Below are 17134 nucleotides of genomic sequence, written 5' to 3'. Positions count from 1 at the left end.
TGTAATCCCAGCTACTCGAGAGGCTGAGGCAGAACCGCTGAACCCAGGAGGCAGAGGTTGCGGTGAACCAAGATCAAGCCACTGCACTCCAGCCTGGGCAACAAGAGTGAAACTCCATCTCAAAAAAAAAATACAGGTCCAATTTCCACACTTTAATCTTTGGCGGGAGTGTGTTGTGAGTGTATGGCAGTTAAGGTAGTTTGTGAGATTATAAAGTGTTTTCTTATCAGAGCATGCCAGGTCGTTCACTGTGGTCCGTAGTGCCCCCGGGAAATAGCCCTGAGCCCCGGTCCCAGGCTCCAGCTCCCCAACCTACTGGGCAGAAGTTGAGAAGAAGGAACTAGAGTGTGTCGGGGACCACAGGCGGGGGTGGGGCTGTGACGTGTAGGAGGGCGGGACAGGCAGCAGGTGAGACGCCAGGTCTCCAGGGCTCCAGTCACTCTGGAGACTGAACCATGGGGGGAAAACAGCAGGACAAGGATGATGAAGCCTATGGTGAGACCCGGGCAAGGCCCAGGACCCTGTGGAGGGAGAGGAGGATGGGTGCTATGGGAATGGTGGCTAGGACTGGCTCCAGGGAGAGGAACTAAGGAGAGTCCTGTGTCCCTGAGGGGAGGGCCCGGGAACCGGGAGCCATGGAGGGAGGGAGTCAGGATCCTGGGAGGAGGATGGGGCTTGGGGGCTGGGGCTGTTGCTGGAGAGCCCGTGGGGAATAAAGCTAGGTGTTTCTGAGGAGTTGGGGCTGAGGTCCTTGGGAGGAGGGAGAGATTTCAGGCCTGGACTCTGGGTCCCCAAGGGCAGGGCCCTAGGAAACAAAGCCGAGATGAAAGGTGGCAGGTTGGGGCCCTGAGCAGAATGGGGCTGGAGGCTGGGAGTGTCCTGTGCTGCAGGGTCTGGGTGAGGCTAGGGCCCCTGTAGGAGGAGGAGATTCAGCCTGGAGTCTGGGTCCCTGACGGGGAGAGCTGCTTGTAGCCTGCCGGCTCCCTTGAGGAGTCAGGGGACCCTGAGTGGGCTGGCCTCCACCCGCCAGGCTCTCCGGGAGAAGTGGCAGAGGGAGTGGGTTCTGCTGGGCATCCCTGTGAGGAGTTGGGGTGAAGGTCTTTGTGGAAAGGGGGCTGGGGTCCTGCCTAGGGGTCTCTGTGAGGAGCTAGGAGCAGGAGCTGGTCTTGGAGTACTTTGAGGAATAGGGACAGGGCCCCTGGGGTTCCTGTGAAGGGTGAGGCCTGAGGGGAGAAACAGCAGAGAGCCTGTTTCCAGAACCTGCGAGGAAAAGGGGCTGGGGTTCTGAGGAGAGAAGGAGCTAGGGGCCGGCGTCCAGATCCCCATGGGCAGCAAAGGCTGGGACTCACCTGCAGAGGCCCCCCTGGGTTTCTGCGCTGAAGGGGAAGGAACCCACATGACGGACCTTCTCGAGGAGAGGCTTGAATCCCTTAGGGCTATAGGGGAGTGGGCAGTGAGGACTCCCAAGTAGACTTCCTGGAGCGGCTTCAGGTCAATCATTGTCCATAAGTCATGGAGGGACAGAGTCCAGGGCACCTGGGGAGAGCAGACCCCACCCGCCCCTTCCCAGACTCCTGCCCAACCCTCGGCCCTCCCTCCTCAGTGCCCACAAGGAACTCTGACTGCCCGGCCCTCCTCCTCCGTGTGTGTGTACTCAGGGAGGACCAGGAACTCAACGTGCCTGCAATCTCTGTAGCCGGTCTCAGGTGTCACTCTGACTGCTGGCCCAGAGCCGGGAGCACACTGTGGCCAGAGGACTGAGGTCCCACTGGAGTGAGGATGTACAGGGCTGCTTCCCTCCCCAGGCCCTGCTGGGGTTGACACCTTTGTCTCCAGTTTCTTCCCCCATAGCCTTGAGCCAGAGTGTAAGGCAGGGCCTGGGACAGATGTGGGAAGAAACTATGACCTCCCTGAGGGTCTGTGGGTCTGTGTGATCCCTGGGGAGGGATTAGGGAGGAGAGAGGGATGAGAATGAGGGTGTGAGAGCCACTGGGAGTCCCACATCCCAGCTAAAGGGAGACTCAGGAGAACCATGCCAGGGTAGGGCAGGGGACCAAGGCCATTTCCCAGACTGACTGCCTTGAGATGTGAGCCGGAAACTATAAAGGCCTTCCTTCCCCTCCCCGTGGCCGCCTGGGTGGAGTTCCCAGGGAGCTGCTGAGCTGCTGACCAGGCCTGGATCCTACCTTTCCGACTCCCCAGTTTTCCCCTCCTGCCAGTCCTACTCTAGCCCACCTCCCTCCAAACACCTGAGGCCTGGGTAGGATCCCGGGGCTAGGAGGACTCAGCAGGACAAGATATGCAGAGAGAGACTCATTCTCCACACCTCTTCCCATGTCCCTCAGGGAAGCCAGTCAAATATGACCCCTCCTTTCGAGGCCCCATCAAGAACAGGTGAGCTCTGGGTACTGCTCTGGGGGCTGGCAGGGGTGGTGGATGCAGTGTGGAATCCAATATTTGCTTTGTATTTGCTAAAATGTTAGTAAGAAACTTGTGAAAAAGACGAACTCCTGCCCCAGGTGGGTGGTGCCCTGGGGGGATCCTTGTGTCTGGAGCAGGCATCTAGGGCTTCCCAGTTCCGGGGGATGTTCTGTTTCTTAAGTGCCGGCTTCACAGGTGGGAGGACTCGCCTCGCTGAGCCCTTGAGAGCTGTGTGCTTTCCTGTGTTTTGCTTCAGAAGAAAGTCTACCCACCCAGAAAAAAGTTGTCTTTCTTTTTGTATTTTGGAGATGGGGGTTCACTGCAGCCTCAAACTCCTGTGCTCAAGTGATCCTCCTGCCCTAGCCTTCTGAGTAGCTGGGACTACAGGCATGCACCATCACACCAGGCTAATTTCTTTGAGATGGGAATCTCACTATGTTGCCCAGGCTGGTCTCAAACTTCTGGCCTCAAGTGATTCCCCTGCCTCAGCCTCCCAAGTAGCTGGGATCACAGTCATGAGCCAATGTGCCTGGCTAGGTTTTCTAAATAAAATAATATATTTTTAAAAACTTTGCCGGGCAGTAGTGGCACATACCTGTAATCCCAGCTACTTGGGAGGCTAAGGCAGGAGAATCGCTTGAACCCAGGAGGCAGAGGTTGCAGTGAGTCAAGATCGTGCCACTGTACTCCAGTCTGTGTGACAGAGTGAGACTCTGTCTCAAAATAAAAAAATAAAAGCAATAAAAAATAAAAATAAAGCCTACTGATGCCCACGCTGCAGCATCCCCCAACTCTCTAACCCTTGGCCCCTCCAGACCATAAACCCTACCTCCCCAAGTCTCCTTAGCTCAGCTTCTCATTTCTCTCTCAGAAGCTGTACAGATGTCATCTGCTGCATCCTCTTCCTGCTCTTCATTCTAGGTTACATCGTCGTGGGGATTGTGGGTGAGTTTCCAGCTGCTCAGAGCCGGGGCAGAGGGCGAGGGACAGTAACCCAGGGAGGGACCATTCCTATAATTGCCCCAATAAGTCCCTGCCCTCCAATGACTCATCTGTGCCTCTGTCTGCAGCCTGGTTGTATGGAGACCCGCGGCAAGTCCTCTACCCCAGGAACTCTACCGGGGCCTACTGTGGCATGGAGGAGAACAAGTGAGTACAGAGGCGAGAAGAGGAGGGCAGGAACGAGGTCAGGTGGGGTGGGCAGGAGACACCCCCCCCAACTCAGGCTCCAGACCTGTCCGTGCTCTTCCACAGCCTTTCCCTGCTGTCCCCACCCCACCTCCATCTCCCTGAATCCGACCACTCCAGGTCACGTTGAGAACCACTGCTGGACAGTTAGCTTCTTGAGTCCCCCCAGAATGGGAGGCAGTGGAGAGTCGTGTTAAGTGTATGAGTTTTACCGTTCAGAGATTGGTGTTTGGATCCCCAACTGGACCAACTTTTGGTTGCGTGGCCTTGGACAAGTTACTCAAGCTCTCTGAGCTTTGATTTCCTTATCTGAAATGCAAGGAGAATTCCATAAGCAATCCCAAGAGTCCTCACATGCAGATGTCCAATAAGTAATAAAACCTCTAATATTTGTATAGCATTTACTATGTTCCAGGCAGGCAGTAAACTTTACACACACAAGCTCATTGAAATCTCATGAGGTAGGCACTATTCTTTTCTTTTCTTTTTTTTTTTTCCGAGACGTAGTCTCACTCTGTTGCCCAGGCTGGAGTGCAGTGGCATGATCTCGGCTCACTGCAAGCTCCGCCTCCCGGGTTCATACCCCTCTCCTGCCTCAGTCTCCCAAATAGCTGGGACTACCAGCACCCACCACCATGCCTGGCTAATTTTTTTATATTTTCAGTAGAGACGGGGTTTCACTGTGTCAGCCTCGTGTCAGGTCTCGATCTCCTGACCTCGTGATCTGCCCACCTCGGCCTCCCAAAGTGCTGGGATTATAAGCGTGAGCCACTGTGCCTGGCCCACTATTCTTTTATATGGAGTAGAACCAAGACCGAGAACAAGTGACTTGCTCAAGATCATAAAGATGATATGAAGTCATGGAGCTCCAAGTTCATCCTATGAGCCATTTGTCAGCTGCTGCAATGCTGACTTACTCTGAGAGATCTTCTAGGCGTCTCCCTACCTCCCCAGCTGAGCTAGGGCCAGGAGCTGGGGGGTGACTGGTCTGGGCCACGCTGGGCTGGGCCCACTGTATTCTTGAGAAATCACCCTAGTGGTCCCTTCCCTCCCCCAACACCTGACCGGGCCCTGATGCACACGGTCCCTCCCCTCCCACAGAGATAAGCCGTATCTCCTATACTTCAACATCTTCAGCTGCATCCTGTCCACCAACATCATCTCAGTGGCTGAGAATGGCTTACAGTGCCCCACGCCACAGGTCAGAGCCTGGGACCTGCCTCTGCCCCAGATCTCACCAAGGGTCTCAGGTTCCAGCCCCTTAGCATTCTCTCTGCACCCAGGTGTGTGTGTCCTCCTGCCCGGAGGCCCCATGGACTGTGGAAAAAAACCAGTTCTCGCAGACTGTGGGGGAAGTCTTCTATACAAAAAACAGGAACTTTTGTCTGCCAGGGGTACCCTGGAATATGGTGAATATTGCCCCTAACCTCATCACTGTCGCCCAGGAGGGCTCAGGGTGGGTGCAAGTGGGAGGGGGAGTTGGGTAGATGATCACCAGGTTGGCTCTCCTGGGGTGTGTGGGACAGGCTGAGCCCCATGGTGGTGGTGAGGGGACCCGCTTCTTCATCCTGCTCTGTGTCTGTGTGTCTGTCCTTTCACTCCTGCCACAGATGGTGATCACAAGCCTGCAACAGGAACTCTGCCCCAGTTTCCTCCTCCCCTCTGCTCCAGGTGAGAAGCACAAATTCCTTCCTCAGACATCATCTAGTCCAGTGTTTTCTTTCTTTTTTTTTTTTTTTTTGAGACGGAGTCTCAGTCTGTCACCCAGGCTGGAGTGCAGTGGTGTGATCTCAGCTCACTGCAAGCTCCGGCTCACTGCAAGCTCCTCCTCCCGGGTTCACGCCATTCTCCTGCCTCGGCCTCCTGAGTAGCTGGAACTACAGGCGCCCGCCACCATGCCCGGCTAATTTTTTTGTATTTTTAGTAGAGACAGGGTTTCACCATGTTAGCCAGGATGGTCTCGATCTCCTGACCTCATGATCCACCTGCATCAGCCTCCCAAAGTGCTGGGATTACAGGGGTGAGCCACCGCGCCCAGCCGAGCCCAATGTTTTCATTGCTTGAATGAAGAAACCAGGCCCAGAGAGAATGAAGTCATATAGCTTGTTGGTGGTAAAATTGGAATTAGCATCAGGTCTTCATTTTTATCTTTGTTATGTGGCCTTACAGTCAGACCATCAGTGTTTTGGGGAACTACTATGTGCCAGGTGCTGGGGACAGAGGCAGGGATAACAACTGCTCCCTGCTTCAGCTACATTCTAGGTGAAGAGATCAGAGTTATTCGCAAAGAGACTGTATGAAAATATCATGAAAACACACACAGGTGAATCTACACACTTTTTTTTTTTTAGACAGAGTCTTCCTCTGTCGCCCAGGCTGGAGTGCAGTGACGTGATCTCGGCTCACTGCAACCCCCGCCTCCCAGGTTCAAGCAATTATCCTGCCTCGGCCTCCCGACTAGCTGGGATTACAGCACAAGGTGCCTGCCACCACGCCCGGCTAATTTTTATTTTTATTTTATTTATTAACTTTATTTATTAAATTTGTGTTTTTAGTGGAGACAAGGTTTCACTATCTTGGCTAAGCTGGTCTTGAACTCCTGACCTCGTGATCCACCCACCTCAGCCTCCCAAAGTGCTAGGATTACAGGCACAAGCCACCACGCCCAGCCTGCACACTTATTATTATTATTATTTTTTTTTTTTTTTTTTTTTTTTTTTTTGAGACGGAGTCTCGCTCTGCCGCCCAGGCTGGAGTGCTGTGGCCAGATCTCAGCTCACTGCAAGCTCCGCCTCCTGGGTTCACGCCATTCTCCTGCCTCAGCCTGCCGAGTAGCTGGGACTACAGGCGCCCGCCACCGCGCCCGGCTAGTTTTTTGTATTTTTTAGTAGAGACGGGGTTTCACCATGTTAGCCAGGATGGTCTCGATCTCCTGACCTCGTGATCCGCCCGTCTCGGCCTCCCAAAGTGCTGGGATTACAGGCTTGAGCCACCGCGCCCGTCCCACACTTATTATTTTTATATATGCACAGGGAAAAGGCTAGAAGGATATTTGTTCAAATGTTATAAGTGAACGTGACTGGGTGGTAGGATCACAGTTGAACTTTTTTTCTTTTACAGTATGCTCTTCCTTCCAATAGCAAACGTCTTTTTTTCTTTTTTTAAGAGATGAGGTCTTGCTATGTTGCCCAGGCTGGTCTTGAACTCCTGGACTCAAGCAATCCTCCCACCTCAGCCTCCCAAAGTGCTGGGATTACAGACATGAGCCCTGACACACAGTTGCAAATGTCATTTTTAATATAAAACATTTTTTTAGGCCAGCCATGGTGGCTCACGCCTGTAATCCTAGCATTTTGGGAGGCTGAGGCAGGCAGATCACCTGAGGTCAGGAGTTCAAGACCAGCCTGGCCAACATGGCGAAACCCCATCTCTACCAAAAATACAAAAATTAGCTAGGCATGGTGGCATGCACCTATTATCCCAGCTACTTGGGAGGCTGAGGCAGGAGAATTGCTTGAAACTGGGAGGCAGAGGTTGCAGTGAGCCGAGATTACACCACTGCACTCCAGCCTTGGTGACAGAGTAAGACTCCGTCTCAAAAAAAACAAAATTTTTAGGCTGGGAGTGGTGGCTCACACCTGTAATCCCAGCACTTTGGGAGGCCAAGGCAGGCAGATCACAAGGTCAGGAGTTCGAGACTAGCCTGGCCAACATGGTGAAACCCTGTCTCTACTAAAAATACAAAAATTAGCCAGGCATGATGGTAGGCGCCTGAAATCCCAGCTACTCGGGAGGCTGAGGCAGGGGAATCGTTTGAACCCAGAGGTGGAGGTTACAGTGAGCTGAGATGGTGCCACTGCACTCCAGCCTGGGCAACAGTGAGACTCCATCTCAAAAAAAAAAAACATTTTTTGAAACAATTTATAGCATAAGATAAGATATCCAGTTATCAATTTAAGTACAATAAGGAGTATCTCAAGTGAATGCTTCAAAGTCACGTAGATCTGAATATAAATTCTAGCACTTTCCAGCCCTATGGTCTTGACCCAACTATGCAAACTCTCAACCTTGTTTCCTCATCTTTAGAATGTAAATGACAGTGAGGTGCGGTGGCTCATGCCTGTAGTCCCAACTGTTCAGGAGGCTAAGGCAGGAGGATCACTTGAGTCGTGGAGTTTGAGGTCACAGTGAGCTATGATTGTGCCGCTGCGCTCCAGCCTGGGCAATAGAGTGAGAGACCCTGTCTCTAAAAAAAGAAATAGGCTAAATGAGGTGACTCACATCTGTAATCCCAACACTTTGGGGGGCTGAGGTGGGAGGATTGCTTGAACCCAGGAGTTCAAGGCCAGCCTGGGCAACATAGCAAAACCTCATCTGTAGAAAAAACTTAAAAATTAGCCAAGTGTGGTGGTGCGCATCTGCAGTTCCAGTTGCTTGGGAGGCTACGTGGGGAGGATCACTTGAGCCCAGGAGTTCAATGTCGCAGTAAACTATGATTGTGCACCTGCACTCTAGCCTGGGTGACAGAGCCAGACCCTGACAAATAAATAAATAAATAACAAAGCAAGCCTGCCTGGCAAAGTTGTTGCAAGGATGGCAGTAAGTGGCTCTGTAGGCACATAACAGGTGCCAAAGGAGGTAGGGATAAGGTCAGAAGGCTTCCTGGAGGAGGTGAGATGCAGATGGATTTGAACAGGGAGTCATGGATGGGATTTCTGGTGGAAAGAGAGCCCTGAGAGAGAGGCACAGTAAGAGCAAAGGTATAGAGTAGAAAGGAACATGGGCTGGATTTGGACAGCAGAGCCTGGAAGGCTGGCCAGGGAGTGTGGACGCTGTCTCTGGGGCAGAGCCTCTGGAGATGTCTGAGTTGCAAAAGGACCCAGAGCCCTGGAGTGATGAAATCCAGGCTGTGCCACGGTCTCCCTGGCACTCCACTTGGGTGGAGGGCGGATGGAAGGGCGACAGGGTGTTCTAAGAGTTGAGGCCAGCGGAGGGGAGGGTCCAAACCAAGGCAGCGACAGGGAGGGGAGGCAGGGGATGGACTGGGCTCCATAGGGCAGAAGCCCATTTGTGAAATCAAAAGCAGCCCACTGAGGGATGCAAAGCCCATCACCCTTCCCTCCCCTAAGGGCACTGTGGACTGGGAGGGGGCCAGAGACCTTCCAGGCAGAGCTCCTGGCCCCCGACCCAGCAGCCTGGCTCTCCCTTCTAGCTCTGGGGCGCTGCTTCCCATGGACCAATGTCACTCTACCGGCGCTCCCAGGGATCACCAATGATACCACCATAGCGCAGGGGATCAGGTAGGCACCTCCCTCCCCCACATCCTGGCCACACCCCTTCCACCCACAGCCCCGTCTGACTCTATCTCCCCAACAGCGGTCTTATTGACAGCCTCAATGCCCGAGACATCAGTGTTAAGATCTTTGAAGATTTTGCCCAGTCCTGGTATTGGATTCTTGTGTGAGTCACCAGATTCCCCTTCTCTCATGTCCTTGCCTTCTCCCTCCCTGATCCTCTATCCCCTCGCCCAATGTCTGAAACACAGGTTTTGGACAGAGGAGGAGGAGCCAAAGCTCAGAATGGATTCCAAAACCAACAGGATTTATAAGGGAAAGAGGCCTAATCTGGGGACGTTGGGTGGTGTGTGGAAAGGCAGGGGGAGCCTCTGAAAGGGGAAAGATATGAGGGACTAGGGCTGAACCTCACTGTCCTCATCCTGCCTACAGAGCCCTGGGAGTGGCTCTGGTCTTGAGCCTACTGTTTATCTTGCTTCTGCGCCTGGTGGCCGGGCCCCTGGTGCTGGTGCTGATCCTGGGGGTCCTGGGCGTGCTGGCATACGGCATCTACTACTGCTGGGAGGAGTACCGAGTGCTGCGGGACAAGGGTGCCTCCATCTCCCAGCTGGGTTTCACCACCAACCTCAGTGCCTACCGGAGCGTGCAGGAGACCTGGCTGGCCGCCCGTGAGTGTCCTGCCCACCCCCAAGCCACCAGCTGCCCAAGGACTGCCCTGGGCCATGCCCGGCCCCAGCCCTGGCCCTGACCTGGTCTGTCTGCCTGTCCTCTGCAGTGATCGTGCTGGCGGTGCTTGAAGCCATCCTGCTGCTGGTGCTCATCTTCCTGCGGCAGCGGATTCGTATTGCCATCGCCCTCCTGAAGGAGGCCAGCAAGTTAGGGCCTGCCTGGGAGGGACATGGGGCTGAGGACAGCGTGGACCCAGGACGGGGGGTGCTAGAGAGGTGGCAGGGAGCCTCAGAGGAGAAGGGAGGAATAGCACAGCGGTGAACACTGCTGTGGCTTTGCCTCTCTAAGCCTCTGCTTCCCCATCTGTAAAATGGGGGTAACAATAGTTCCTGCCTTCCAGGGTTGTTGTGAGGATTAAGTGAGTGCCTGGAACATGATATAGGCCTTCTAGAAGGGTTGGTGGGAGTGGTGGTGGCTGAGTGGAATGGCAGGAATCCAGGCCAGGAGGGGCAGCAGCTTGCTCCTGACCAGGAACTGCCACACACACCTGCCAAGGGATCACACTTAGGGGTGATCTTCCCTTACTCCACCTGAAGCTGCCCCAGATGGTTTCTCTGTGACTCTAGTTTCCTCTAAGGGTCCTGTGAGCCTGATTTATTCAGTTCTGTTTATCCAGTGAGCACCTACAGTGTGCCTAGCCCTGCACCAGGCCCTGAGGACACAGATATGAAAGATAATGTCACTGCCCCTGTTGGTGCCACCCTGGGGGAGTAGGGCAGGCCCCAGCGAGGGCAGAGATGGGGTCAGCCCCTTGAGAAGATGGACAGCTGGGGCAGTGACAGTGAACAGCTCTTGTTTCCCTGCAGGGCTGTGGGACAGATGATGTCTACCATGTTCTACCCGCTGGTCACCTTTGTCCTCCTCCTCATCTGCATTGCCTACTGGGCCATGACTGCTCTGTATCCTCTGCCCACGCAGCCAGCCACTCTTGAAGTCCTGGGGGGTGATGGAAAACAAAGCAATACTTGCCCCGTACAGTGCCTTGGTGTCACTGGAAGAGGTGCCCCTTTCTCTGGGCAGACGCAGCAGCACTGTGCCTGAACAGAGTTGAAACGGTACACACAAGCTGAATTTCAGCCCTCTCTGTGCAGCAAAAGATCTGCACAAGCACCTAGGAACAGGTCCCTAAGGAGTGAGTGGTCTGTGGAGACCTCACGTGACCATGCTTTCCTTGACTCTCCTCTGGGTACCTGGCTACATCAGGGCAACCCCAGTATGTGCTCTGGGCATCCAACATCAGCTCCCCCGGCTGTGAGAAAGTGCCAATAAATACATCATGCGACCCCATGGTAAGAGGAAGCGGGGGACATGGAGGCAGGACTGGTAGGGCTGAGGGGCCGTAGGGGCCACATTCCTCATTGTACAGGGAAGACTGAGACCACAGAGGGCAAGAAACTCATGCAAGGTCACACAACCAACCCCCAGCAGAGCTAGAAGAAACCAGCTCCCAGAATACCTGGTATTCCTGTTGGGACGTCCATCATGTGGGGAGGGAAACTGAGGCTGGGAGAGACAGCCCTGGATACCAGGACTTACTCCACCCCTCCCCAGGACATTCCTCTGACTTAAGGACCATCAACCCACTTCACCCTCTGAGTCTCAGCCTACTCCTGTTTGTTTGTTTGGAGACAGGGTCTCGCTCTGTTGCCCAGGCTGGAGTGCAGCAGTGCAATCTCAGCTCACTGCAACCTCCATCCCCCAGGCTCAAGCAATCCTCCCACCTCAGTCTCCTGAGTAGCTGGGACTACTAGCGTGTGACACCACGCCAGGCTAATTTTTTTTTTTTTTTTTTGAGATGGAGTCTTGCTGTGTCGCCCAGGCTGGAGTGCAGTGTCGCAATCTCAGCTCACTGCAAGCTCCGCCTCCCAGGTTCCCGCCATTCTCCTGCCTCAGCCTCCCAAGTAGCTGGGACTACAGGTACCCACCACCACGCCCGGCTAATTTTTGAATTTTTTAGTAGAGACGGGGTTTCACCGTGTTAGCCAGGATGGTCTCGATCTCCTGACCTCATGAGCCACCCGCCTTGGCCTCCCAAAGTGCTGGGATTACAGGCATGACCACCACGCCCGGCCACGCCAGGCTAATTTTAAGCTTTTTGTAGAGGCAAGGTCTTGCTGTGTTGCCTAGGCTGATCTTGATCTCCTGGGGTTGCCCCGATGTAGTCAGGTACCCAAGCGATCCTCTGGCTTAACCTCCCAAAGTACTGGGATTATAAGAGTGAGCTGCCACATGCAGCCCCACTCCTCTGTAAGATGGGGACAATTATAATAGCCATCCCTGGGGTGGCTGAGAGGATGAAATGACTTTGGGCACATAAAGTGCTTAGTACAATGCCTGGCACCTGACAAGAGCTCAATAACAAGTTGGATTGTATTGTATTGTTAAGTCTTCCTCCCTTGGAGCACAGAGCCCTAGGTAGTAGCTAGGTAGGACTCCCTGGGCGGGGGACCTGGGAGAGAAGCTACTTCCAACACTCTCTCTGAGGTTTCCCGGGAGTGGCGCTGGGTTGCTGGGAATTTACTCTTCTCAAACCTGCCATGTCTTCACCTCGTCTGAGCTGGAAACATGAGCTGTGCTGCAGGCATTAGCCCCACTCCTATTAAAAAGGGGAGGTTTGGCCGGGCACGATGGCTCACGCCTGTATTCCCAGCACTTTGGGAGGCCGAGGCAGGCGGATCACCTGAGATCAGGAGTTTGAGACCAGCCTGGCCAACATGGCGAAACCCTGTCTCTACTAAAAGTACAAAAATTAGAAGGGCGTGGTAGCAGGCACCTGTAACCCCAGCTACTCAGGAGGCTGAGGCAGAAGAATTGCTTGAACCCGGGAGGCGGAGGTTGCAGTGAGCTGAGATCGCGTCAATGCACTCCAGGCTTGGCAGCGAGACTCTCCGTCTCAAAAAAAAAAAAAAAAGAGGGGGGAGGTTTATTTACATGTACAGAGGACCCACTATGTGCCAGGCCACTGGGTATACAAAGCCCAAAATGATGTGGTTCTTTTTCTTTTTTCTTTTTTTCTTTTTTAACGAAGAAAAAGGCTGTTACCCAGGCTGAAGCGCAGTTATGCGATCGGGGCTCACTGCAGCCTTATCTCCCAGGCTCAAGTGATCTTCTCACCTCAGTCTCCCAAGTAGCTGGGACTACAAATGAGTGCCACCATGCCCGGCTAATTTTTTTTTTTTTTCAAGAGATGGGGTTTCACTATGTTGCCCAGGCTGGTCTCGAACAACTGGGCTCAAGCAATTTGCCTGCTTCAGCCTCCAAAAGTGCTGGGATTGCAGGCGTGCACAATTGTGCTGGGTATGACATGAGTTCAACTTGCTTATGATCTAGCAGTAAAGACTGACAGAAGGCCGGGCACGGTGGCTCACGCCTGTAATCCCAGCACTTTGGGAGGCCGAGGCAGGTGGATCATGAGGTCCAGAGTTTGAAACCAGCCTGGCCAATATGGTGACAGAGTGAGACTCCATCTCAAAAAAGAAAAAAAAAAGATTTTTTGATTAGCCAGGCATGGTGGCACACACCTGCAGTCCCAGCTACTCGGGAGGTTGAGGCAGGAGGATTGCTTGAACGGGGAGGCAGAGGTTGCAGTGAGCTGAAATTGAGCCACTGTACTCCATTCTGGGCAACAGAGTGAGACCCTGTCTCAAAAAAATTTTCTTGGTTATATTTGCTATAAAGGGTTGTTTTTTAATTTGTGACTTTTTACTTTTTATTATGGGAATTTTGAAATATATGCAAAAGTAGAGATGATAGCACAGTCAGTCCCTGTACCCAGATTCCACAACCCTCAACTTTCTACTATTCTTATTTCATCTATATCCTCACCCATAATTTTTTTTTTTTTGAGACGGAGTTTTTCTCGTCTCCCAGGCTAGAATGCAGTGGCGTGATCTCGGCTCACTGCAACCTTTGCCACCTAGGTTCAAGCGATTCTCCTGCCTCAGCCTCCTGAATAACTGGGATTATAGGCGTCTGCCACCATGCCTGGCTAATTTTTTGTATTTTCAGTAGAGATGCGGTTTCACCATGTTGGCCAAGCTAGTCTTGAACCCCTGACCTCAGGTGATACGCCCGCTTTGGCCTCCCAAAGTGCTGAGATTACAGGTTTGAGCCACCATGCCCACCACGTTAATTTTTTTTTCTGGAGACTTTTAAGGCAAATTCTGGACATCACGCCATTTCACCTGTACATACATCGGGATGGATCTCAACAGATAAGAACTGTTTAAAAGCATAGCCACTATATCATTATCACATCTCACAAAATTAACAATAATTCCTTAATATCATCAAATACCCAGCCTGTTCTATCTGCTGGAAAGGGTTTTGGTAGACGTTGCAGAGGCTGCTCTGGAAGAGGAATGCTGAGTGAGTGCCTTCCCCTCTGATTGAGACTGAGGGAGCTGATTATGCTTATGCTATAGGCAGACCAAACTGAATTTGAGCCTAGAGATGGAACTCTCAGACAGAACTTGACTCCCGCAGTTCAGAGAAGCTGCTACTTCCCACCTGTCAACTCTGGGAAGGGCAGAAGCTACTGGGAATGGGACGCCCAGGCTCCATACTGAGGTGTCCGAAGCCTGAGCCTACTCTATCTCCGTCTACCCTCCCAGGCCCAGCCTGTGAACTCCTCGTGCCCAGGGCTGATGTGCGTCTTCCAGGGCTACTCATCCAAAGGCCTAGTCCAACGTTCTCTCTTCAACCTGCAAATCTATGGGGTCCTGGGGCTCTTTTGGACCCTTAACTGGGTACTGGCCCTGGGCCAGTGTGTCCTGGCTGGAGCCTTTGCCTCTTTCTACTGGGCCTTCCACAAGCCCCAGGACATCCCTACCTTCCCCCTAATCTCTGCCTTCATCCGCACACTCCGGTAAGGATGGGGCAGGGGCCTGGTCATTGTAAGCACGGGGGCCCCAGGGGTCCTGGAGCCGTCTCTGACTGCATGACACCCTCTGCAGTTACCACACCGGGTCGTTGGCATTTGGAGCCCTCATCCTGACCCTTGTGCAGATAGCCCGGGTCATCTTGGAGTATATTGACCACAAGCTGAGAGGTGAGCCTGGAGTCGGAGTAGGAGTCAGGAGCTGGGGAAGGCCATCAGGGAGGGGCTATAAGAGGCCAGTGACCAAAATGAGCTTTCCTTGCTCCCAGGAGTGCAGAACCCTGTAGCCCGCTGCATCATGTGCTGTTTCAAGTGCTGCCTCTGGTGTCTGGAAAAATTTATCAAGTTCCTAAACCGCAATGCATACATCATGGTGAGCCACACTGCAAGCAACCCTTTGTCCTGGTACCCTTTGGTCTAGACACCCCCAATCCTGGTCCAGGCAGCTCACCTTGGTAACTCTGACCTTTCCACCTCGCTCAGATCGCCATCTACGGGAAGAATTTCTGTGTCTCAGCCAAAAATGCCTTCACACTACTCATGCGAAACATTGTCAGGTTAGGCTGGTCCCCACTCCCTTTGTGGCTCCCTCCTCCGATCTCCCACCCAAGGCTGGCTTCATGGGCGTGCTGTGCTCATCCGGGCCCTAGACTTGATTTAGTGCTCTGCTCTTGCCATCTTGAAATGTGAACAATTTTCATTTTGCACCAGTCCCCACAAATTACAAAGCCAGTTTTACTCTCAGCATTGCCAGGCTTCTCACCCTCAACCTCCCCTAACTTCTGGCACAGGGTGGTGGTCCTGGATAAAGTCACAGACCTGCTGCTGTTCTTTGGGAAGTTGCTGGTGGTTGGAGGCGTCGGTAAGGGACCAGGAGCTGTGGGGACAGAGGGTAGGTGTGCTGGGCAGCTGAAGAGGTGGCCTCAGAGCAGCAGCACTAACCCCCAGAATTATTCCACAGGGGTCCTGTCCTTCTTTTTTTTCTCTGGTCGCATCCAGGGACTGGGTGGAGACTTTAAGAGCCCCCATCTCAACTATTACTGGCTGCCCATCATGGTGAGTGACTCCCCTCTCTGCCGCTCCACCCCCAACTCCCCAATGGAACCCTATAACCCCAACGGGTCGTGTGTCTTCCAGACCTCCATCCTGGGGGCCTACGTCATCGCCAGCGGCTTCTTCAGCGTTTTCGGCATGTGTGTGGACACGCTCTTCCTCTGCTTCCGTGAGTGACACCCCCAGCCACCTGTCCCCAACCTCAAAGTACTGAGCCATTTAAGCATTTTTTTGGAGATGTGGTGCTTCTAGAAACAGTTCCTTCGTGAGCTAAACGAACCAGAGGGAGCTTCTTGTGACATCCTGAGGCCAGGAGTTTAGGGAAAAAGGGAGAGAGTGAGCCCCCAGGCCAGTATAGGCCCTCCAAAGAAGGAGTATTCTGATGGAGAAGTCTCTGCTATCTTCCCTAGGAAATCTCGGGTAGAAGTTAGTCATTAGAGGCCAGGCACGGTGGCTCACTCCTGTAATTCCAGCACTTTGGGAGGCTGAGGTGGGCAGATCACTCTGAGGTCAGGAGTTCGAGACCAGCCTGGCCAACATGGTGAAACCCCTCTCTACTAAAAATACAAAAAATTAGCTGGGCGTGGTGGCGGACGCTTGTAATCCCAGCCACCTGGGAGGCTGAAGCAGGAGAATCGTTTGAACTCAGGAGGCAGCGGTTGCAGCGAGCCGAGATTGTGCCACTGCACTCCAGCCTGGGCGACAGAGCAAGGCTCCATCTCAAGAGAAAAAAAAAAAAGGCTTAAAAAAAGAAAAAAAGAGCCATTAGAGAGACTTCCCAGCAGGTGGCTGTAGCGGCAGGGGATTTTCTTAATCTACAGCATGCATCCATTCAGGGTTTGCCAGGCTCCTCCTAAGCGACTGACACGCATTTTTCCGCTAATTCTTATCATCACTCTGTGCAATATAATATTCCCGACCCCAGTTCACATGAGGAAACTGAGATTACATAACCTGCCCAGGGGTAGGGGTGGTAGTGCAGCTTGGATTCCAAACCCGGCAGGCTGCTTGCCTCCCAGTCCCCGATTTCCCAGCCTCAGGGTCCGCTCTAACCGATCTCTGTTGCCGCTCAGTGGAAGACCTGGAGCGGAACGACGGCTCCCTGGACCGGCCCTACTACATGTCCAAGAGCCTTCTAAAGATTCTGGGCAAGAAGAACGAGGCTCCTCCGGACAACAAGAAGAGGAAGAAGTGAGAGTTCCAGCCCAGATCCAGGACTACACCCCACCCCCACCGTCCAGCCTCACTCCATTTTGTAGTAAAAAAGGTTTTAGGCCAGGCGCGGTGGCTCACGCCTGTAATCCAACACTTTGGGATGCCGAGGCGGGCGGATCACCTGAGTCAGGAGTTCGAGACCAGCCTGGCCAACATGGTGAAACCCCCGTCTCTACTAAAACTACAAAAGTTAGCCGAGCGTGGCGGCATGCACCTGTCATCCCAGCTACTCAGGAGGTTGAGGCAGGAGAATCGCTTGAACCCGGGAGGCAGAGGTTGCAGTGAGCCGAGATCGCGCCACTGCACTCCAACCTGGGTGACAGACTCCGTCTCCAAAACAAAACAAAAAAATATT

At 53.3% G+C, this 17134-nt stretch overlaps 1 protein-coding gene across 2 annotated transcripts; it reads left to right on the top strand.

Moving 5' to 3' along the window:
* Window positions 1–388: 388 nt before the first annotated feature.
* Window positions 389–16906, top strand: SLC44A4 (solute carrier family 44 member 4). 2 transcript variants are annotated; one of them, XM_033216671.1, is made up of 22 exons: window positions 426–495; window positions 1604–1865; window positions 2346–2394; window positions 3293–3366; window positions 3492–3570; window positions 4711–4810; window positions 4893–5018; window positions 5220–5280; window positions 8822–8909; window positions 8986–9069; window positions 9336–9571; window positions 9679–9778; window positions 10439–10531; window positions 10819–10921; window positions 14246–14499; window positions 14588–14682; window positions 14781–14884; window positions 14995–15068; window positions 15303–15373; window positions 15473–15567; window positions 15649–15733; window positions 16638–16906. In XM_033216671.1, exons 5-22 carry the CDS (start codon window positions 3557–3559, stop codon window positions 16757–16759), a joined length of 1905 nt encoding a protein of 634 aa, XP_033072562.1. In that variant the 5' UTR covers window positions 426–495; window positions 1604–1865; window positions 2346–2394; window positions 3293–3366; window positions 3492–3556; the 3' UTR covers window positions 16760–16906. The 2 variants fall into 2 exon arrangements, with proteins under 2 accessions (XP_033072561.1, XP_033072562.1); XM_033216670.1 differs by lacking the exon at window positions 1604–1865 and having other exon boundaries at window positions 389–495.
* Window positions 16907–17134: the final 228 nt, after the last annotated feature.

Source organism: Trachypithecus francoisi, unplaced genomic scaffold (genome assembly GCF_009764315.1).
Source record: "Trachypithecus francoisi isolate TF-2019V2 unplaced genomic scaffold, Tfra_2.0 Lachesis_group10, whole genome shotgun sequence".
Lineage (NCBI taxonomy): Eukaryota > Metazoa > Chordata > Mammalia > Primates > Cercopithecidae > Trachypithecus > Trachypithecus francoisi.
Note: the sequence above shows the minus strand (reverse complement) of the source record. Positions and strands in the feature narration are given on the sequence as shown.